The sequence below is a fragment of the Manduca sexta genome, chromosome 17, assembly GCF_014839805.1.
Source record: "Manduca sexta isolate Smith_Timp_Sample1 chromosome 17, JHU_Msex_v1.0, whole genome shotgun sequence".
Lineage (NCBI taxonomy): Eukaryota > Metazoa > Arthropoda > Insecta > Lepidoptera > Sphingidae > Manduca > Manduca sexta.
Genome location: NC_051131.1, coordinates 551,804 through 575,653, shown reverse-complemented (window position 1 = coordinate 575,653; position 23,850 = coordinate 551,804). Strand labels below are relative to the sequence as shown.

General features: G+C 39.6%; 2 protein-coding genes across 2 annotated transcripts in view; both read right to left on the bottom strand.

Moving 5' to 3' along the window:
• Nucleotides 1-18,044, bottom strand: part of LOC115451782 (serine/threonine-protein kinase 17A) — a 208,148-nt gene extending 190,104 nt beyond the window's left edge. The window contains exon 1 of the mRNA XM_037439763.1: nucleotides 17,433-18,044. Within this exon, the coding sequence (XP_037295660.1) occupies nucleotides 17,433-17,578 (146 nt within the window). The 5' untranslated portion in view covers nucleotides 17,579-18,044. The remainder of the gene's footprint in view (nucleotides 1-17,432) is intronic.
• A 2,202-nt stretch (nucleotides 18,045-20,246) lies between these two features.
• On the bottom strand, nucleotides 20,247-23,850 carry LOC119189570 (glutathione S-transferase 1-like). Its single transcript, XM_037439645.1, has 5 exons — nucleotides 23,698-23,850; nucleotides 22,376-22,434; nucleotides 21,833-21,980; nucleotides 21,314-21,507; nucleotides 20,247-20,430 (listed from the first exon to the last, which is right to left on the bottom strand). Exons 1-5 carry the CDS (start codon nucleotides 23,839-23,841, stop codon nucleotides 20,301-20,303), a joined length of 675 nt encoding a protein of 224 aa, XP_037295542.1. The 5' UTR covers nucleotides 23,842-23,850; the 3' UTR covers nucleotides 20,247-20,300.

The window sequence follows — 23,850 nt, the reverse complement described above, 5'->3', positions numbered from 1 at the left end:
AACGTATTATGGAACGTTCATACTGCGTATTTTCACAGCCGATAACAATTGTATTAATCTTTGAAACATAATCTCTCACGTGTATTACGGTTTCTGTCCACACTACCTAAAAAATATTTCCTTAGACAAAATTTAAAACAAAAAATATAAAGCCAGTAACGTTAACTTAAAAAAGGAAACAATAACCTTCTTAACAAGAATCCCTAACTAGCCAGTGCTAATTTGAAAAGAAAAAACAATAGCATTAAAATTTAGTGTAAAATATAACACTGGCCGTTACAAGAAGCACGTACCGTATCGCTATCAGTGGCTCCTTTTCATTATCTTATCGCTGAACACTAGAAAAGTACACGAGATTACGCATTCCATTGTTTTTTACACAAAGACCCGCCAGGTTTCACTTTACACTCGAATCAGGTGAATAAATCAATATTGTGTTGCATTGTCTCCAAAACTGTATGAAAATAACTTCAAACGGAGATTTAAAGGGTAATTTGTCTTCTTTTAAGTATGAATTGCTTTCGAAGAAGATAATTGTTATGGTGCGATAAATTACTTTTCAATAAACTATGGGATAGGTAATATTCTTGGATACAGCTCCGTGGTAGAAACTAAAGTTGTTTGCAAACACTTCTTCTGTGTAAATTTATATATAATATGTAGCTCATGAATCAATATTCATTATGCACAAGGATCAAAATTTATAGATGTGAAACTTGTGAATTTATCAATGAAAAACAGGTTTTTCGATAGAGATCATTTTTAATAAACGGACGTTTTGTTGTGTCTCGGCGACATTCGCGCAGAGCTCATAAATCATGTTTTATTATTAATAAAAATATAAAAGCACAGCAAAATTCCGATAATTTCGCATTTGTGTTTCACTGCGCATTCCATTCCTCGCAAAAACGAATCTGGCAGATAATTAAAAACCATTTGTCGGTCTATAATTAACCTCCACGCAGGAGGTCTGATTCATCCGCCCACATATCATTCCGTTATGGCCAAAAAAAACTACCAAATTGACTTCCAACCGCGCCCCGAGTAACCAACGTACAACTGAAAATGGCATCGACAAATATTTCTCTAGCTTTGTACGCTGAAACATTTACTGTATATTTTGTACTTTCATAACAATGTGGGTTATATTAGTAAATTCGTAATATAACCGCAATATATTCGCAGCAACAAAATTTACTAAATAAGGCTATATTTATTATAATGTCTGTTTTCCCTATGTTGCTTATATTATCCAAAAAACAAAGTGGGTTTGTATGTAGAAAAAATGGATACAATCAGCCTTAAAACAATACATAATTAGTACTTTCCTTATTTATAGAAATAACTAATTTATGGTCTGAATTATTTAAACCTATAAAGCCATATACAGACTCATTAATATTAGTTGTTACCTTTTCCCACAGAACAGGTGTGAAATAGCAAAAGAACAAACTAAGTGGTGCGGGTAGAGAGACTATTAACCTAAAGGGACTCTGATTGTGCAGGTAAAGGTTATAGCCCTAGAAAGACTTCAGAGTCTATTTTATTATGATCAGTCATAATAAAATAATAAATAATAAACACTAACCTAACCTTCAATCAATAAAATTAGCCCCTATCCACCCATTGCTAGGAATACGCGCCCTCTCTATCATTCGCTGGCATACCTTGAGATACATCTGACCAACGGGCTGACAGTCCCTATCTCTTACGTATCTTTGAACCTAACATCGTTAAATTTAAAAACGACACACGAAGACCGTTAACAAAATTATCATTCGGCACATAAAAAACAATAACAGCTAATGTTTATTAACAAGATGGCGACCACGACGCGACGCCCCGCAAGCCGTGCGCCCGGTGTGGTCACACGATTGAACGAGATTATCAGTTGTGACACTCGCCTTATGCAAATCCACAATAAAGCTTTCCTGTCTTCGTATATGGAAGTTGTGTTCCGTGTGTGCAACGAGAACGGAATAAATGTCGAATTGTTAAAATAACTCCCCGGGGCCGTGAATAAACTTGTATGTCGTGTTTGTTTATTTTTCTTGTAAAGCAACAATGTTGTTCTGCGTGGCGCGATTCATCAGTAATCTGTGATGCAAGATGCAGCTGATTTGATAAATGTCTGTTTGATTATGCGTGTTGACGAAAAATGTCCTGATATTCAAGACATCTGTTCATGGTTTGGAGCTTCGTATTTTATAAGTGTATTTATTTCGTCTCCATCTTTTTAAGGATTATCGCAATAAGTGTTTAGGAGCTATAATAGTGATATAGGAGATATAATACATATTTAAACGCATATCATCAGTTTAGTGTACATAGTTTTGTGATGCACATTTCTATCCACTAACAAAATACCAACCAAAAGAACTCGTTATGAAATTAAGAAATTGGTTAATCGAACGATGAACTGAAAGGAAGGCGAAAAGGAATTTCACCGGTAGTAAAAATATCTAATATTTATATAAGCCTACAAAGATCTTAATCGAGGAGCATAACCGAGACCTGTTCGCGCGTTGAATATTTTATTTACTTAATAAACACATTATTTATTCCAGGTGTTAGACATGCACTTTACGTAAGATTAGAGTCGCATTTCTATTCGCTGTGGTGAAGGGAAACGGTACTAAATGCCTTCGCAAAGCATCCAACTTGGCTCCGTTCCCGGCCGCGTAATGAGATTCAACCTCCAACGAAGACTTGAATTTGTCACTAATCCTAATGAATAGGGCCGATTTGATTACGCAAAAGTAAAGAACAGTTCAGACTGATCGGGGCGAACCTAGCGACTAATGATTCTAGGTATTATGTGTTGATACGCCGAGCTGTTTGCTCGGTGGCAGAAAAAATATTAGCCACTGCCAAATCTAGCTTTAGGAGTTCTCATAATCTGATCATAAATTTAGGCATAGACACTACAATCACCTGCGGAAAAAATATTAGCCACTAACGAATGTAGCTTTAGGACTTCCAATAAAGAACATGAATGCCGAATCTTTTCATAATCGGACTATAAATTTAGACAGACACTAAAATCATTTGATACATTACCTTACTAAGGTCCCAAATAGACTTTGAGACAATACTTGCGTCATAATAATCTTATACCATTGTGTGATAGGCATCGTCTTCAAATTTAAATTTAGAATCGTCCGGCCTGACGTCAGGCCTCTTTGGTAATAAAAAAAAAACAATAAAATATGCGGAAAGTTTACGCAAAGCGGTCGGACCGTCCGGTCGCGCCCTGCAAGTGTGGAAGGCCTGCGTGATGACTAAACGGTCGTGCGGTGAGAGATAAACTTATGTGTTTGCATAGTTCATGCAATATCCTCAATTTATGTATCGTACATCATTATGTTTAAGGTTCAGGTATTTGTGAGTCATTTAACCAAATAATTCGCCTATGGGATTTTAAATTTAGAAAGCTAATAGGCCACTGAGATCTACTCTAGAATAGTTCTGAAAGTTATATAAGTAAAGAGGTGTTATATCGTTTTTTTATTTGCTAATTTAATTATAGGGGCTTAGGCATTTCAGATAACATATATCATTATCCAATTTCTATCTGATATCTTTTACAGTATTGACGTTTATAATAGCATTTTGTTTGTTTTTGCTAATCCAATACATAGTTTTTATAATAGTTTCACACTTCTTTGATCAGTAGTCGGTATGGAGTGGGCGCGGCCCACGTACGATCAACGTGGACTCCATTATAAAACCATACTAATATTTTAACACGTTTTAGAGCCGTTCAATTAGAACTTTATAATACACATTTAATCATTGTCACAAAGAAAACGTGATCACTGTGGCGCATTAGTTTATAATGTTTATGGTGCGCTGTTACAGTTTATAGCTATGAATCATAATTTAATGACCTTTAAAATAGAGTATTTTATAGCAATATTGGTAAGCGAGCTTCAATTTATGATCACACGAATATTATGCGAATGGAACCACTTAGCGCTTAGCAATTAAATGAAATAAATTGCGCAAACTCGTAAAGTCGCAAATCCCAGATAGATTGACCCATAAACCGAAGCGCAAAAGGCTCGGAGCAGAGAACAAAAACTATAAAAAAAAGTAATGTTGCGCCGTATCGCGAAATCTCTGTGCCCGTGTTCAATTAAACTTAAGAACAAACAAACTCGCTGCGCTAATAGTTGCAATTAGCCGAGAAATGTTAACACGATTTAATTAATCGCAAGTGTTATAAATATGGTTAGTGTAGTGTTGCCAGATGTGTAGCTTTTAGCTTTTAATGTTGTCGGGAAGCGTACGCCAACATGCAACGCTGAAGACCCGTCCATTTCCGCCAAGAATTTAATTCCAAAGGATTTCAAATTAAAACAAAGTATACTGCATTCAAGTTTCTCCAAGCAGAAGACGTTTTACAAACAACAGTAGAAACTTATTTATGCAAATCCCGGATTCAAAAACGGATCTGGCAACACCACATTATGGCCCAGATGTTGAACCATAGTGGCGGGTAAAAAACATTATCTCGCTTTAATTGCAGTTAAAAACGTTGCCATTAACATTTGTCCTTTTTCAGTTGTTATGTGGTGTGGGTTTCATGTTTTTTTCAAGTCCAGAATGGCTCGAGGTGTATTTTAGTTGAGATATACAATGCCTAGAATTCTGTGGAGACATAAACAACCAAAGAAACGTAACCTTTATGTGTATACTTGAACTGGGATCTAGAACTTGCTTTACAACTACACTGCCGTTTGTATTATATGAATCGTCGTCAATACAAAACTAAATATACACATCAAACTAGTGTTTTTTGCATGTTATTTTAACATATTTCCAAAGCAAAGTCTACCATCATTCCATTATAAAACGCGAAAATACATGTCTATTATTTAACCTAACCACGTCCGAGCCTCGGAGGTAACAATCATCAAGGTATATCCATAACACTCCGGCCATTTTGATGTATGGACGCAGCGCGTACACCGCTACTCGCCGCTCCGGGTAATAAGCGACAGGCAATAACGCGCTAGTTGCTCGCCATGATTGGAACTCGCGAAGCATAAGCCACATTGAACTTGACGCCTATTGAGATGAATAGTGTATCAAATGTGGAACCAATAATTTCGTGGCATGGGAATAAGTAATAAAGATATCGGCATCCGCGCGCCGACCTTGAGGCAAGAAAACATTTAAACAAAGAACCGCGAAGTGGCGATTGTCCGCAGCCGGTCGGCAGTGCCCGACACATCGCGTATGAAACGCGATCGCGCGACACCGACAGCGACACGGCGCGGCGCGCGATGGTCGGTGTGCATGATCCACGAACGCATTCCTGATTCGCCACACGGCGTTGCCAGCTACCACCAGTGTTACCAGATGCTATAATCTAAATATCGCAACTTGAATGCACGTGTAACAGTCAATGGAACCTCCTCTCCCTTACAGTCGCATGTCAGCTACTTGTGGCTTTTTAGTAAGCTAAAGAATTTTTAACTGGATTTCGAACTCTCAGTATGCAAGTGCTCGATATATATAGAAGAATTTCTTGAGGCTAAAACGGAACATATAAAATAAGCCAGGACATATGGCAACATTGGTCAAGACGCTCCACCGCCGCTCGTCCCACGACGACACACGCGAAACACGTTCGCACTGAATGAATATTCACGCGAACAATGCCGGCCGCTTCTCATTTTGAAAGTGGTCAAACATAAAAATTCCACAACAATAAACACAGAACCAATTAGCGACAGAAAAATGAGCAAAAAGAGAAATCGGCCAACATTTATCGGACGACGTTCACGGATCGTAACAAAAAGCCGTTGTTACAAAACGACCAGCGATAAAAAACGCTCCATTAAGGGTTACCCGCGGAACGTTTGTGTTCGGTTTATTTTTGTGTGACGGCCGTGACCTTACGCCGGGAGATATCAGCGAGTGACCGCCGGCTCTCGCCCCTCTATCGCTTTCTTATGACCCCCTTTTCATAAACAATACTCGCGCGGCGATCCATTCGCTCGGACGCGAGAAAGTGGTCGACAACGACCAGAACACTGTGCCATCGTTGTGCTGGTCCATAGCATTGCTCGATAATCGATACCCCATCAGAGTTTACATAACCAACATCTTCCTGCTTTTATACAAGGAATAGTTAAGGTTTAATCAATATTGCAACAAAGTGTCGCCATATGGATTCTCCGAGCGCCTATCTTACTACAACTTCTTGAGAAATTACCAGCTTTGACAGAGATCTAGGACTATACAGCTCATAAACAATGTGTACTGCTAGTTGGTAAGTTAGAACGGCGCTGCACCTACTCAATGGTACGTCAAATTGGCCACTGCCGGGTTTGGCGTAAGGCAAATTTGAATACTCGCTCAGTCACGGAAAAGCAGTATCCGATTCCGAGTAAACATTATGTTAGCGTGGGAACTGCTCCGGTAAACAACTGTCTATAGTATATAGACTAGTTGATCAAAAACACACGGCAATAATCAAGTTTAGTGCGGGCAATAAAACAGCTGCTATAACTTCGTTTCGCTCCACCGCTCCTAATAGAGACAAATTCATCGTGGGGTTGAGATCGCATAAGTGGATTTAGGTTAGGGGAATAGCTTGACAGATGTTGCGCGAATAATAATGCGGTAAATGGATTGAGATAGGATCTTCGAATTAAATAAACCCGTCAATATTGTTCAAAATTTTCTTTATCGTCAAATAACATGATATTACGAATGTATCAGATCGTGTCGCAACGTCCAAGTGAATAACGAGGTGGTGTATGAAATGAGGATGGTGCGGCGCGAGATCTCGGCCACAAAACAATGAAGGTCATAAATCACAGCTTCCTCCGCGCAACGGTCGCGTCCTACGGGCAGAAGCTGCGCGGCAATCCGGCGCACTATCTAAATTGATGGTTTCCGGTGCACATTAGAGCAGAGTCTATCGCGCAGCTGTCTGCGTACGCGACACACTTCATTTGGCGCTGCGCGTGCTCACCGTAGAAAGTGACGCTTTGTCATCGCCCAAAATCGAACAAACTGACGCGTGAGCGGGACGCATGATGCGCACGCCGCGTATGTGCGACAGGGACGCGCGATCATTGTGCGAGCACACTGGAGGCGCACATTTGGCGTGCAGGCATCCGTGCTCCGCACTACACCGGTTGTTTGATCTCGCACATTGATCGGATGCTCGTTCTACAAATTTGTCCGCGCGGAATCTCCACCGCGGCTACAGCTGCACGGGCCGCAAATCCATAGCGGCGTGCGATGTTGATTTCTCAAATGGCAGCCTGTCACCGAGCCGTTTCGATGTTTGCCGTAATCATCGGTCGCCGAACCATAAGTGCATAATTGAGCGCAATTTCCGCTCGTTTAGCCATTACATCAATAACAAACGAAACAATTCCGGACCGGAGCATTAATATCGCAATTTACTGCCATATACGAAAATTAGATCTCGAATATTTCTCTACATAATGGGAGTAAATTGAGTTTTTGTCCGTCAATGATTTAAACGACAGTCGACATGGTTAATCTGTTATTTACGAGTCCGCGCATGTCCCACGCGTGGGCGTGCGCGGCGCGGAATTAATCTATTCACGTGGGCCGAACGGTAGGTGACACCGAAAACACACGGGATCGTGTTACGGTCGTTAATCAAAGCGGCCGATGAGGAAGACGACAAGTTGGCTTGGGCGACAAAAAAGCAGGGACGAGTGACGACGCGCAGGGCGCAGCACTGTCGCCCGTCACATCACTAATGGTCTTTTTAGAGGAGTTAACAACGTCCTATGAGTTTTCCAGTTGGTGATAGAACGTTGAACTCGCGTCTTAATGAATCATTCGCCAATACCCCGCGGTGGCCGGCACGCGGCCGCCTAGCCGTCTCGTCGACAAAGAAATGAAAATAAAAAGCTCTCGTCGGATTAGTCATGTGGGAAGCATTAATTAAAATCGAAATATTTCAACACACCCTCCTTGGCAACCAGATGAGTCACCGGCAGTAAGGATAATCGTTAGATCGGCTGTCGATTGCGTCACCGCGGCAACATGGCGATTGTTTGTTTTTTTCGAAGCTGTCGCCTAGAATAGATAATGTTTGATGGATATAAATGCGCGCAAAAAGTTGACCTTAGTTATAGCCCGTAACAAAAGGATCATCATTATGTCATAGTTAACCGATCAACCGCGATCGTATTACCGTATTTTTCAATACCACTCGCTACTAACAGACAATATAATCAAACTAACCTGCTATATAAATTACATAGGCATTCTGTAAACTTAATGATAGAAAGTGAATACACATTGATTTAATCATTGTTAATGAGCTATTAATTCTCTACACTGATATTGAAATATCTGCAAGGTTTAGCAAAAATTAACAATAAATATTAATGAATTAATATATAATATAGCGCCAAGATGTCTACCTGATTTAGCAATAATTAACGAACGTCCAAGACTGACGCTAAACACCTGTAATCATCGTAGGTTCAACCACAAGCTTTTGCCTATAACGCAGTTAACTCAAACAATGGGCCACAGGAAAGGCCAAAATAAAGGTCACGGTAGAGGCGTGCGTCCATTAAATATTCATGGGGGTATTCGCATATCGTACGACAAAGGGAAATGTATATTTTTATGCACCCGCCGCGATACCAGCGACAATAAACCGACAGAGGTCCGTCGTAAAACGATATAATGAAATTAAGATGTGATTTCTTATATTACCTTCAATGTCAGTAATAATCAGCGTGGCATTCCAACACTATAATGTTTTTGTTGTTTATTACAGATATAATTTCGTTTCACACATAAATCTTCGAAACAGCTACGTTAAACTGGCAATTACATTAGCTGTCTTAAAGATATCATCATCCATCTTTATGATAATTATAAATGTATGTAATGTATTTCTGAACACAAAAAGAGAGCCCTAGAATCAAACTAAATAACTTTTCTCTCGACATTCCACTGTCAGAATAAGCAGTCATCTCCTCAGTCAAGTTAAAACTATTAACAATTTAACAATTACTAAGACACGTTTCAGCTGAGATTCTCTGTATAGAAAAACGTACTAAAATTGACAGAATTCCATGAATTCTTTTAGCCCAGTTATTTCTTACAATTCACGAATAAAGATCAGAACACAATGTCATGATAATGAAAAACCTTTTCAAAACCCAACAAAGCGTTGTGCTTTCCAGAAGTCAACAATGACATATCCGTGTCAGAAGAATGAAAACGGGCACAATTTGTGAAAGATATTCGCGGTGCGGTCGGCGACTGACCCAAATTATACAATGCGATGTTATCTCACACAGTCAAAATATTTGCGCAGGAAATGTGTCGCGTGGTCGTCTTCCACTAAGTAATACAGCGAAGTGTCTTTCGTACGAGAATTAATGAAGTCACCCACTATATGCAAGTAATCGCGTGGTAGGAAACATAAATTTAAAATTCTCGTCTTATTGAGATATATTTTTGCCGAAGCAACAAATGTCATGCTTCTTTAGCAATACAAACCAAAGCTGTCTCATTCATGTCTCCGTAACAGCACACTGACTCTTCTCTTTAATTCATGTGGATTAGTCAGTTTTGTAATCGTTTTCTTTCTTTTTCTTTATACTTTATAGGAAAATGAAAAAATAACTATTTTGAATTAATGTAAAAATGAATTTTTGTTAACATATCAGATATAACATCATCTGGAATAATGGTATGCTTAATGTCAACCTATACATCTGTATATAAACATTGCTTGGTGGCAGAAATAGATAAAGTGGTTGTGGGAAACATAAGGCTTACGTTTAAAGAGATTTACCGCCAGTTTGTTACTTGTGATGTTTTTGTATAACCAAATGCACCACAAACGTTTGACCTTATATGAAGTCTATCATTAAAATATTTCCTGTACATTTTCCTCGTCAAGCGTCATTCGCAATCTGCGCCAGGCCCTCGGTGCTAGTCGAGGCGTACCGTGGGGCGTTTCTGTAGTGCTGCACGGTTTATGCTAATCCGGCGAGCCTGACCACCCTGCAGCCGGCCCAAGCCGAGGGCTCGCGTGCATACATTAGTCACAGTTCTCAACACTCCCATTCCGAATGGCTGTTATTTAGATACCTACAATCAATTGATTTCCTTTACTATGATTAGATACATAAGATCACAATGTTTTTTTTAATTCATGAAAACAGATCCTTAATTCGTAACAACATGGTCTATTATCGTTCCTTAAAATCTTAACAATTATAAATGTTGACTATAAACCGGCCGAGATATAAATCGCGCATAGCTCATATCCCATGAATATCTAACAGTTGCATATTTGTCGGGCGGGCCACATTATGCGTTGGTAGCAGAAATACACGCGTGGACGCAATCGATGACGGGTCCAATTACCAAGCCGGTGCGCACGCGCAGCCGTCGCTGCGGCACTCCACGCCGCCCTTGTACTTAGCACATAGCACACAAACGAGCAGGCCGTCACTTACGATGGTATGTGGAACACTCTGCCGCCGTAAATTTATCTAATCCTAAACACTAACACGCGACGCGAGCGCCGTAATCCTGGATGATTGTAACGTATGGCGCGGGCTGCGGCGCTCGGCCGGCGGCCGGCACCGGTCCGACTTGGCGATAACTATGACATTCCAATTCTTCGCCGGATTGAGACGTCAGAGGCTCGCGAGATTTACTGCCGCGATACGGAGCGCCCTTCCGCCGAGCTGATAAATAGCCTCTCTAATTATATTTACGCAGCGCCGGTCGACGCGCCATAAATCCTCCAGGAATGTTGGAATAACAGCGCCGTTTACGGCCAATACCGAGCACTCGCCGGCTCCATCACCGCTGACGTGCGTATTAGCTTGAAATTAGACAACGACGCGATAAAATTTTACACGCTTAGACATTACAACGCACTTACACTATTTTCGTTCGACTTACAACGAGTCATGTTTATTTATGATACCGAAAAGGATGCAAAGGAACGTGACGCCCGCCAGCGCGCCACCGCGGGTCCCGGATGGAAATACTCCGGAAGCGTACAATTAAAGACGGGCGAGATGCGTGCCGTGGCCGAGTCACTGAACTCGCACCAAGGTTATGGGAGGGAGCGCGCACAGAATCTCGGCGACGGGCGGCAGGGGCGGCGGCGCGGTCCGCACTCCGCATCCATCAACCGTGCAAACATTGTACTCGCCTCGCGTCAATATTAGTCCGGCCGCGCGGGCCCTGTCGCGCCTCTCGCCGACACACTGCACCGACGCCAATTCGCAACACCAGATAACGAACGCCGATAACGTGCCCTCGTCGCAATATGTGCGAGTCATGAAAAGAGAAATCGCCGATACATTAACCAAGTTTCGAGATAATTTAGCGCCTTTATCAACATCGATAGCGAAACGTATTTATTGTGCCGGTCCGGCGCCCGCCACACCGCTTATTCATACAAATACGTCCAACGCATTCGAAATTCGACATTCGCTGACACAAATCGCTCACTTCAATATGCAAACATTGCAATCTGGTTTTAAGGTCGTCCGAATTTGTGAGCTTGCTTGGGAAAGCCCATGTATCGTTACATCATTGTTACTGTGGCGAGGTTGTGATTCACGCGGGCGTCTGATTCAGGCGCGAGGCGCGCTAATCGGCTCAGTGGGCCATCTATGTATAATGTAAACATCATATTTTCTGTGCAGTCGAGAATTTTTATATGCAAGCAGATAATCAGTCGCATTCCACGCGTGCAGCCTGAGATACGGCGGATCGACGACGAGGCGGTACGAAAGCGCCGACTACTCGACATTCCATCTGATCGTATTCTAAAATTAGCGACTGACACACGGCTGATAAGAGATGCAATCGCGCGAGTACTCGAGATTGTTAGGACTAAAAATATTGTCAACGATAGACAGGACAACGCCGTCGCCGGCCGATCACATCTCGAGAATAATCTCGGCAAGCATGCGATCAATCCGACTGATTCCGAGAACTATGTCCGCGCCGCCCGTTTACATGCCGCCTTCACCTTTCGCACTCAGGTAATAAATATGAATTAGTTGTCAACGGTGCGGCGTGTATTTGAGTAATGAGCCGGGAATCAAATTAAAATTAGTCATCGCTAGATTCATTTGCGATGTCGACTGCGTGTATAATGTATGTCGGCGTGTCGCGGTATCAGGTGTCTCGAGATCCTAGATAGATATTGGCCGCCCATATCTAGATGCCGAAGGTCGGCCAGACTTTCGCTGCGCGAGCGAGCTGTGTAGCCACATTATGCGACCGAGCCGAGCAACGGAAAATCTAGTCACCTACACGAATGCGTGGTGAATACTCGATGCAGCCAGTAGGCTTACCGTCTTTTAACGCTGACGCTGGACAAAGTCGACAAAATTTGGACTAGGGATAAAAGGGAATGTCCTCCAAAACCTGGTAATAAAATTCTCAATTTAGCTTGTGTTATGTTTTAGCGATTATGAGATAAATATTTTCCCACGAATCGATAATTTTTGTGATAACCTAGACATTAAGCAGTCAGCACAGGATTTACCCGAAAACATTGCTCACTGGGACAATTCCGGAGTGATTAAGGCAGATGGTAACCCTAAGCAGTAGACACGGGCATGTTCATTACCATACGCACAATCTAGAATCAGCGCGGGAGCCGTGTTGACATTGGCCCACCGTTACACACGGTTTTGTAACGATATCAAAAGCCCGCATTCCTCCGTCCGATTTGAATGGAACACTCGATTGTTCTCGATCTGGGCGACGATCGCCCACGTGCCTTGTGCTGTCACCCAGCTTGCGCAATGGGCCGCCCGCACGAGCGGCTCCCCGGCGCAGGTGGATATTCCTCATACGAACATACTCATGGGATACCATTGCAATAAACACCACTATCGACTACTAGTTGTATTTACGTGAACATAAATCATGCTCTAACACCAAGCAAAAAAGCTCAGCAGGAAAGGAAACAACGAACAGGTCACGATCGCGGATTTTTTCAAACCGAATAGTATATAATGTAGTATGACTGAGGACGCGCTGGCCTCGCTCGCACGCGGCTGCATAAGGATCAGGTTTCGTTCCGCAAACCAGACATTGTTGCAGCACGGCGCGCACCGCGGGCCCCCGAGCCCCGACGGACCTAACACCCAGCTCACGGCTCACGACGTCCTTTATCAACATTATTCGTCACGTTCGTGCGAGAACACCCACGCTACGCTGTTAGTAAAATGATTAAACCGACTTCCTAAGCGCTTCGGGAATTAGTCGCCGGGCCCAACGCGGCCCGCGCTACCGATGGGTTGCCACCGCTAAAAACGGCGTTCTAATAATCGACACTCGATCTAAAATAGTCGCGTGACAAACGAAACCGAAAGTGATGCGTGATGCAACTGTCCCGAATTTAGCCGGTGCGGCCCAACGGTGCATCGGCCGCGAGGGAACGCTGAGGCCGGCGCCGCGGGTGCCAAACGGCTGGCATTTCGCACTAATGACACGAATAAGATATTAGCGCGGATAGCTTGCCCGCCGACGCCGGCATCCCGCACGACTATTCGGGCCGATGGTGGTCTAAATTAACCCGCTGCCGAACGCACTGTTCCACTGGTGGTGCAGCAGTGCAGTAGCGAGCAAGGGCGACGAGGGCAGCCAGGGCGGAGGTAAGGCGCCGGTGACAAGGCGCGCGGGTCGGAGGTCCGGCCGCATTCCGCCGCCGCATGAAAGTGAAACCGCTTCGGCAACCGCTCAGCTGTAGAAAGTCCAAGATTACATCTCGCCAGTGCAGCGCCGTCGACGGCGGACGAGCAAAAACTGCTATCGCTGCGAGTCGCGCTGGGCTCCCGGGAAACGAGGCGCCCCGGGCGACGTCGCGCGGAGAAAATTGCGAATAACCGCTGGCGACCGCTAAACGATTCCTTTCATTTACTCAAACGCCAACCGGCGAACGCGAACGCTCGTTGAAATGTTGAATTTCACTTAAACTAGCCGCTTATTGACCCCAGGCTATTTCCGATGCTTAACTTTTGTAATACACGAAAATACACGCCACACCGCGACCGGTCTAATCATCCAAATTATCTAACGTTACTTTTATATGATCATTCGTATGAAAATATTAGAAAGAAGTTGCATATCCGGTTTGGGATCGGGCCTTTTACTCGCCAACGGGTTTTGAAACGTTATTTTCTTTCCATAACTGCCTAAATCTTTTGTAACACGTAATGTATTACACTTTGATTTTGTAATTGCTGCGTTTACATGCGAGGTGAAGTCCTCTCAGTAAACACGTACGATGTTTTTATAGTTTTCTTGAAACGTCTCATGTCAACTATTGTAATTGAAATTAATGAAAATAAGTGGCAAACCGCCCTCCCTTCGTTGAGATGTTATGTTTAATACGAGAGTTTTTTATTGTAACAATAAATGGTCTCCACATTATCTGAGGCCCGCAGTAGCGTCATTGGATCTCGGGAAGCATATCTACAGATAGCGACACGATGTATAACACCTTTTAACACAATATTTACTTTCAATAAATACACAAAAAAGCGCAAAATAAACAAATGTCTTGAGGGAATTAAGTAATGTAATTAAATTATATATTTACTTGTTATATTTTCATCCATTTGTTGGTGTGTGTGTTTTTATAACAATTTTTTTTCATTTTTTTTTTGTGAATTGAATGTGTCATGGTGTTGTGCGAATAAATGTTTCTGTATTTGTATATTCCTTGTTTTTTCAATGTACAATACTATTGCAACACACTTTGCATGGGATATAACTTTATGGAAAATTACCAGGAAACAAACACGGTAAACACTAAACGGTGACAGAACAGGTCATTACGATGCGACGACCTAAATCGATACACGCTACTCATTTATCTAACAATGCTAATTACAATACACAATTTAGGTCAAGCCCTTTTAATGACGCACATAATACAATATTATAAGGTTTAAACAAAAGGATAGTTAGCAAATTGAACAGGTAATTGATCATCCTGTGCCGTATGAATACCCAGAATTATTGCTCATGCAGACGGAAAAAACGCTGTTAAAATAGTCATTTTCAGAACTGAATGTCAGGTCAGTATTTTGTGACGTAACAATTTGCGGGAAGCGCTTTTGTTGTAACTAGGGTATTATTTTATCTGTTATGCCTAGTTTCCGGTGCCGAGTTATCTGCCAGCACCCTGCAATCTGACAAACGCAATGAGATAACAGATTCCGAAACGGCTCACATTTGGTAAAATATAAATCTTCGACTACAAACATAATCGTCAAATATAAACAAGGCACTGTGCCTTTGTTTCAAATAAATAATTTGCGTTTCTTAGCCATGAATGTATTAAAGGAATAATAATATTTTTTTATATATTGAGTAGGCAGAAACAATCTGGTCCAAAGCTACAAACAATAAAAGTGGAAGTATTTAAAAAAAATATGGTCTCAAAATCGTTAGTTAGCAATTCGTTTCGCAAACTGGTCTTAGCCGCACAAAACCGGTTGCGTGGACGTCGCGGCGCGGTGCGAGGGGAGCCAGAGAAAAATGGCAACAGCCAAACAAAAAGTGCGATTAGCTCGTAACGACCGATAGCAACAACTGTAGTCAGTGACCTTCTTAAAGCCTACAACTGTCATCTATATTTTTATAAATCCAAAAGTATGTTTCTTATGTTTCGTAAAAGGAAATAATTAATGTCAGTATTTTTATAAATGGTTGCACTTACAACCCAAACAAAAACCTGGTAATTCTGAAGTCTAATGGTGTATGGTATTATATACAAAAAATGTATCTGACAAATTTATTAAATGAGAAACAATCACTAAATTAAATTTCAGAACTAATTTCATAATTTGAACTTGATATATAAATCCTAGTGAACAACTATGTTATAACAACATTTAAAGCAATTAAAAATTTTATATATCTTTCAATGTGTCTAAACTTATAAATGGAATTAATTTCCAGGAACTATTAAGCTCAACTAATAAATGAACAATTTACATCATTACATTCTATACCATGTTCAGGGAAGAGAAAAAATTAAATGTAAAGAAAAAGTTACACTTTACAAATTCCATACCATGGACCTGTCTAATGATTATTTTACAGAGATTATTGAAAGTTTTATAGAATTTTATTTAGAATTAATTCTATTATTTCAGATGATATTGTGGTATAAATAGGTTGCATTTTTTTTCATAAAGTTTTTACGTTTTTTGATTATGTTTTCGATTTTCAATTTTGTATTGTCATAATAAATACCATATGTGACAAATTTTATGTATTGAATCATGTAATGTGCTTAGTCATTTAGAACTGATTTCTTTATTTTGTCTATGTTATTAATATTTAATTGCACACAGATAAAAAAGAAAATATTACTTGTATTCTGAGTGTAAAGAATGGCACCTGTCAATGTTCTAAATAATGTAAATTAATTCCTGATTACAAATTAATATTGGAAATGTCAGATGACTCAATATCATGAATATAATTATTTAAGTATGAGTATCTTTCACAATGTGTTATCCAATGTATTAACAAACAATATGAAATGTAAATATTTTTGTATTTAAAAATGCAACATTGCATAGAGTAACACTTATTTATTCAGTTGTTTATCTTAGTTAAACCTACGTATAAGTTTTCTCTAGGTTACACGCATTGTAAGTATGAAAATAATTATTTCTACAGAGTTTATTGGCCTTAGCCATTTTATTTGGAATTCTCATATTGATTAATAAATTTCTGGAAACATAAATATTAAGTTATTGTTATTACTTAGGTAATATGAAAAACACACTAACTTTATCTTTAAGTAGTTAGTTGAATGGTTTGCCTATTACATAGCTATAATTATTACTTTCGCATTGTTTCCAGTAAAAGATAACACCATATCATGTTTATAGAACAATGGTATCACAGCACAGTTTAAGTATCATGTTAATATAAAAATAAGACTTATCTACACCTATCAAACATTTCCACTATCATCAGTCACTTTTTATCTTTAATAAAATGATAAACATAATTACCACGCCATTTTGTAAGTGTACTGAAATTATGGCTAATAGTAATAGTAATAGCTATAAGTACGCTATCTTGAGCACCAATAAAATCAACCACTTGTTAACTAGTATTCATTACAGTGACACACTATTCTAATCGTGATTGGCGATTTTTACATCGACGACGACCGTAAAAATACTAAGTTATCTAAGATTAATGACTACGCAATACGCGTCTTAACTATTACAAAAGTTTGTTAACTCTCTGAAAACTGCATCAAGTTGTCATACCAAAAAGAATCTACGGTCACAACAAGTGGCTGTACGATCATTGTAAAAAAAGGTCATTCCACCTTCGACTGAGAACATGTGATAGTAAGTGCGCGGGCGCGAGTCGCGACTAACCTTGCAAAGGGTGTCTGTTCTACGTGGTAGACGGAGGTGATGGGCTCCGTGCGCATGATACTCCGGAGCCGTTCCTCGGGCAACTCCAGCAGCCCATCGCTTGCCGTCTTGAAGTCAGCTTTGCTCAAACCACTCAACACACTCATTTTCAACGTGTAGACGACTGACGACCGAGTCGAAACGACGGTTAAACTTCAAAAGCGTCACTAAACAATTCACAGTAGTACTTAAAATCAACGTATACACTTATTTATACAAAAAACGAGGCATCAATTAGGCCACATGAAACATTTTAATGCCTCCGGTTTCTCAAAAGGTAACTGAGTGCTCTCCCTTGTCATTGCGAGAAGCGGTTACGGATACATACAAAACGCTCCACTTTGTAAAGACACGATTATAAAACAAACATTTGTATCACTTCATCATAAATCGCAATGAAAAGTAATAATTTGTTTATTTACACACGCGTTTCGAAAAAACTGAAAATTGACAAGCGCGGCGGAACAGCAGCGCATCGACGAGTCGACCGCACTTCGCCGTACACGTTTCTGCCGTTTGTGGCGGCTCACCAGCCAACCATGCGATACCGTGCCATTCAAATTCCGATTCCGGCGAATGTCGTTGTTCCAACGATCTAAGTTCGAAAGTTGCACAGCAAGGTCATTCCACGAATCCACGTCTAACTTAAAGTATTAACAACTGTTGACAGATGGCGCTTTTATATAATTTAAAACTAACTTAAAAGTTGTAACGTATAAAATGTAGATGTCGTTGTTAGCTATTATTTATTAATATAAACACCAAAGAAATGTATAAAACTTAAGTTAAAATTACTTAGATTTATTGTAATAAAATAATTTATAACATTAATTTATAAAAACCTATCTTCTTTCTTCGAAAAGTGTATACCAGCGACATCTAGTTAAAGTAATAGCTTTAATTGTAAATAAATCATGTCAGGTAGATGGCGTTAGTAGTATTCAGCAAAGCTTATAGTTTTAACGTTATTTGGTATATTTATTTTATTTGGTAAGTGAACATATTATTTTATCGTGGTTAATCAGTAACGTATTCCCGTCATTGCAAATTTATCCCTATTCGTGCCAAATTTCAATGTTAGTATACAGATTATCATATTATGATACTTATTTAGCTCTTATATATCTCTGGGTAAATTCATCCGCAGGACATATTATCTTTTGTATTATGTGGGTATTCCTATCTGTGTACGTTGTAATTCTCATTTGCCCCATTCCCGCGCGTCGTTTTTTAGAGTCCTCCATTGCCGCGATGGGACTAGAGAAAACGTTGATTTACTTTTATAATTTCATTCACCGTTCCCGAATTCTTCCTAGAGAGTACAATGTATTTTTTTTTTCATAGAGGGTTGTTAATATAGCGAGTGTAAAAATAAATTGACAATGTGTTAAATAAGTTGTTTTGGTAAAATTTATATTTAGGTTACTTATATTTGCACACAGGCAAACTGGGGGTAGGTCTTTCAAATATGACAGTTCGCCTAGGTAGGTACTATCGCAATGTTTATTTCTGTCGCCAAGCAGTAGTGTGTAGCCTCTGTTGTGTTCCGGTTTGAAGAACATTGTAGCCAGTGTAACTACTGGATATAATAAGACTTAACATCTCATTTCTCAGGATAGCCAGCGTCGTGGAATACCAACCAATACTTTGTAATTCAACGTGTTGGATAATGTTTCTACTGTTTATGGGCTCGTGTCGCTTAAGATCAAGCGAACGGCAAGTTCGTCTCGTCATTCAAAAGAAGACAGGTTAGGGCAGATTCATGTATAACAATGTGTACCGTGATATATTTTGTGGCTACTTTCTAATACAGACTTTTTTTAAATTAAAATATGATGCGTAATTATAATAAGAAAGGGACAATGAGTGAAAAATTATGGAGATGATGACTTCCGCGGTCGGGATTAGAGTCAGGTCTACAGAGGTTTCCTGGAACCGAGTCATGAACCAGGGGGGGAGGGGGATAATTCGTTAACATTCCCCTAACATGACGACGTTTGTGTCAAAATATTATTAAGTAAGTACTTATAATATGAGTTAGTTTTTTGTGATAGGGGTGATTGAAAATTTTAATTTATTTTATTGTAAGTACCTACCATATATTTTTATTTTGACATCGCATTCAAAAATAAACCACATACTCATGTTTATCTCTGCTAACATTTTCACCAAAAGTACCGGCTTTACTTTTTATTTTTTTATAATTTAGTACGTACCTATAGGGCATGTGCGTGAATGTATTTCTAACTGCATTGATGCATAACTATAACTGCATGATACTGCCGCTGCGACAATTTCTATTAGTGTAGTACAGTTGTGGCATTAGGGTATGGAAAATAAAATAACTTCTGTTGATATTTATTTTGTTCGAAACTTACCCTTTTTATTTTACATCTACATGTCAAGTAACTTATTGCAAAGTGTTATTATCAAAATTATAACTATGTGGTTTAGGTTAGCAGTACCGGATCTAGAGGGGGGCAAGCCAGGACCCATGCCCCGGGCGGCGAATTCAAAGAGCGGCAAATTCTAACTTGGCAGACGAGCGGTCAACTCATGATTAACGCAACTTTGACTACTGAGACGTCCAGTGCATTAAACACATAAATTATTTTCAAAATTTAATTTAAATGTATAATTAATAAAGGAAGGCGGGGCGGCATTGTCCAGATTTCGACCCGCCACGAAATATATCATGATCCGGGGTTGTAGGTTTGTTTCAAAATGTCAAAATGGTCCTGTATACAGTATTCCTTGAAAAGAAGAAGGTTCATAAGAAAAACAGAATGTATATTGACTGTTTCACGTTTAATATAAAGAATCATTTATTTATAAAGCCCTATTTTTTTCTTGCATGGTCTGCATTATTTCGATGAGTTGTTTGGTGGCAGGTTCAATGTACTTCTTGAACGCAGGCTCTTCATATAACAAGTCAAGCCATTTTGCAGTGCGCGGGAATCTAAAAAATTAAACAAATGTAATATCATAATAATAACATTTGTCTTGTAGAGTTTTTAGTGTCAATTGGTCATCATTTGTCCCCCCAAGTATACAATTGAGGTTCATCTTTCAAATGTTTAAAAGTCTAGTAAAATATTCTGGGAAGCGGCGATAGCCTAGTTGGGTGTGGAACGGACTGCCGAGACGAATGTCCGCAGGTTCAAATCCCAAGGGCACACATCTCTGACTTTTCTAAAAAATCATGTGTGTATTCTTTGTGAATTTATCGTTCGCTTTAACGGTGAAGGAAAACATCGTGAGGAAACCTGCACATCTGAGAAGTTCTCTATAGGAATTTCGAAGGTGTGTGAAGTCTACCAACCCGCACTAGGCCAGCGTGGTGGACTAAGGCCTAATCCCTCTCAGTAGTAGAGGAGGCCCGTGCTCAGCAGTGGGCAAGTATATAATACAGGGCTGATATTATTATTAAAATATTCTGAATTCACTCACCATAATAAAATTCTAAACGTGGTAAGTTGTAACAGAGTATAATACAAAAAAGCAATTCTTTTATGAATTCAACATCAAAATTGTTTAAAAGGTAAATTTATTTATTTGTAGTTAAATATTCATATTTGAAATATTGTGAGCAATTAGGAACATCGTGGGAATTATCGCGCTATTTCTTTGTCACGCATGGCAGCGTTATGGCCAATGACATTAGTTGACGTCACAGTTTACTACTAGTTATTTAACAACTAATTTTAAAGCTTTATAACTTATTAAACATTGCGTGGATTTTGAAAATCACACAAAATAAAGCTTTTCGGGCTGTGCACCATACAATCTGCCATATTACAGGGCTAAAAAATGATATTCGAAATCTATGACAATACTCATACCTCTCTGCATCTAGTTTTCGGAAACACTGTATAGTCGCGGCGGTGCTTCCCACCGCGAGGTCTGCCAACGTCAGGTGATCGCAGGCGATGTACTTGTTGTTCTCAAGGTACGCCTCCACTACGCCGAACGCGGTGTCTACGTCTTGCAGCTGCCTCGGCGAGGGTTCTTTGAGACCTTCGAGTATTGTTGGAAGCTGAAAGTAATATTAAATGTTTCCTTTATATTTTTTAAGTGATTTATCTATTTTATTTATTGTGATTGGTTGCATAGGGCGTCAAATTCTAAGGGGGCGCTACAGGTTCTATAGTGACCGAAAATAAAGGTGGGAGGGGATGTCGTCACTTCCTCATCATCATCCGCAGGAGTTATATTAAGCACCATGTAGGTAATAAAAGTTGATAAAATTAATGTGTTTCGCCAGGGTAGCTACTGTAAGCACTGCGCGCAAGAGCAATATACTACAACTGTTAATTGCAAAATAACTTTACTTCTAAAAAAATTATAAGAAATAAACGTACAACAACAACTTTCAGCCTGATGAAGAAGACGCCCGCGTTGAAGAACATGCACTGGTCGACGATCGCGCGCGTGCGCAGGTCGCTCGGATAAAGCCGCTCGCGATGCTCCCCGCCGTATTTTTCGAGCAGGTACTTCATTATGGCGTTACTGTCAAATATTATACTAAATGCATGACTGAGTATTATATGATCAGGGAAATATGGTCACAACTCTATGTATGTAGAATGATACAATAAATAATGTGCTTTATCATGGGCGAATTTACCGTTGGTCTAGGCGGGCTAGTGCATCGGGGCCCTTGGACCCTGACTAGTGCCTTTTTTAGGTCACCGTCATGTGAAAACTAACACCCAAAAAGTTTAATCGGGGTCCCTTTTTTTTCAGCTCCGTTAAGTTAGCCATTGATTGTGTAACGTGTAACATCGTCATTTTTGTTGTATCTGGGCCCTTGTTTATTTAGCTACTTGTTTTTTCTAGTTACATACTATACCTATCTAGGTTTTCATATAGACACCATGATAGGGTAAAAAAATATAATTTACCTCTCTGATACAACAAAGTCGTCATCTTTCAACACAGGTATCGTGCCCATAGGATTCATCTGAAATATATAATATTATTCTCAACAATTTAATATTATTATTCTTCCAAAATGATTTATTGTGACTACATTTTCTTTATTCTTATATGGTTCAAAGTACTTTGAAGAACTACGAATTAATTTTACTCCTTTACTACAAACGAACCTACTGTGGTTCTTATTAATGTCTAATTATCTAGCAAAATGCTTGCTAGCTATAGAGCCTAAAAGGGTCTGAGGCCGTCTTATGAAATAATTATTTAATATACTTATTATTCTTGTACCAATTACACAAGATTCGTTTAGATATAATTATTATATTATCTTCCCGATTCGGTCCACTGACGTGGGAATATAAAATCACCTACTGAAAAACTTACTATCATATCCTTCTTATATTATAAATGCGAAAGTTTGTGGGGATGGATGATGTATGTATGTATGTTTGTTCCTCTTTCACGAAAAAACTACTGAACGAATTTGGATGAAACTTTACCGTAATTATGGGTATACACCAGGATAATACACAGGGTACAATTTATAATGATTTTGTGTAATTTGGTCATAACATAACGATACATATCAAGTAAATCGGAAAAAAAAATGCTGTATTGGTGTACGCTGTCGAAACCGTTGGAGTTAAGTACACAAAAATGATGTACCGTGGGATTGTTTATCTTAAATAGTTCTAAATAAAAGTCCGTTACAGAAGCCACTATAACCAAAATAATGAGCCATAAATATAATTAAATCAGATACTTTTTTTACAATGCTCATTTTAGAATATTTATCAAATTCTTACCAAAATAAATACTTTATGTACCTTGACTTATCATAAGTGCAACTATGTTCGCCTACGTGATGAATAGGTATTATTTATTTATACATTTATCGACTTAAGTATTTAATGTAGATAAACTTTGTCTTTTTTTGTAACCTATACATATTCCCTATAAAACAAAGTCCCTTTTCTGTCTGTCTGTATGTTTTCTACAAATCTACTGAACGGATTCTAATGAAGTTTCGTATGGAGATAGTTGACCTAGGGGAGGTTATAGGCTACTTTCTATCCCGGGAAAATGTATAGCGGTACCTTTATCCAGGAAAACTCCTACACGCAAGCGAAGCCGCGAACCAAAAGTTAGTATAATATACACAGATTAAGTAATTAACGATATTATAGTCTGCGAATTAATTAACAATGTCCACAGAAAATATAAAAAAAAAACAGAACAGACAAAAAAGGTTGAATGGCGTTAAAAACTAAATAAGTAAACAAATTACCTTCATAAATTCAGCAGATTTGTGTTCCAAGTTCAATAGGTCGGGATTTTCGTAATCGAAAGCCAATCCGAGCATATCGCCGAGCGCCCGCACCGCACATGCTGGCGGGCTCGCGTCCACCTTGTACAACACCAGGCCTGACATATCGACCGA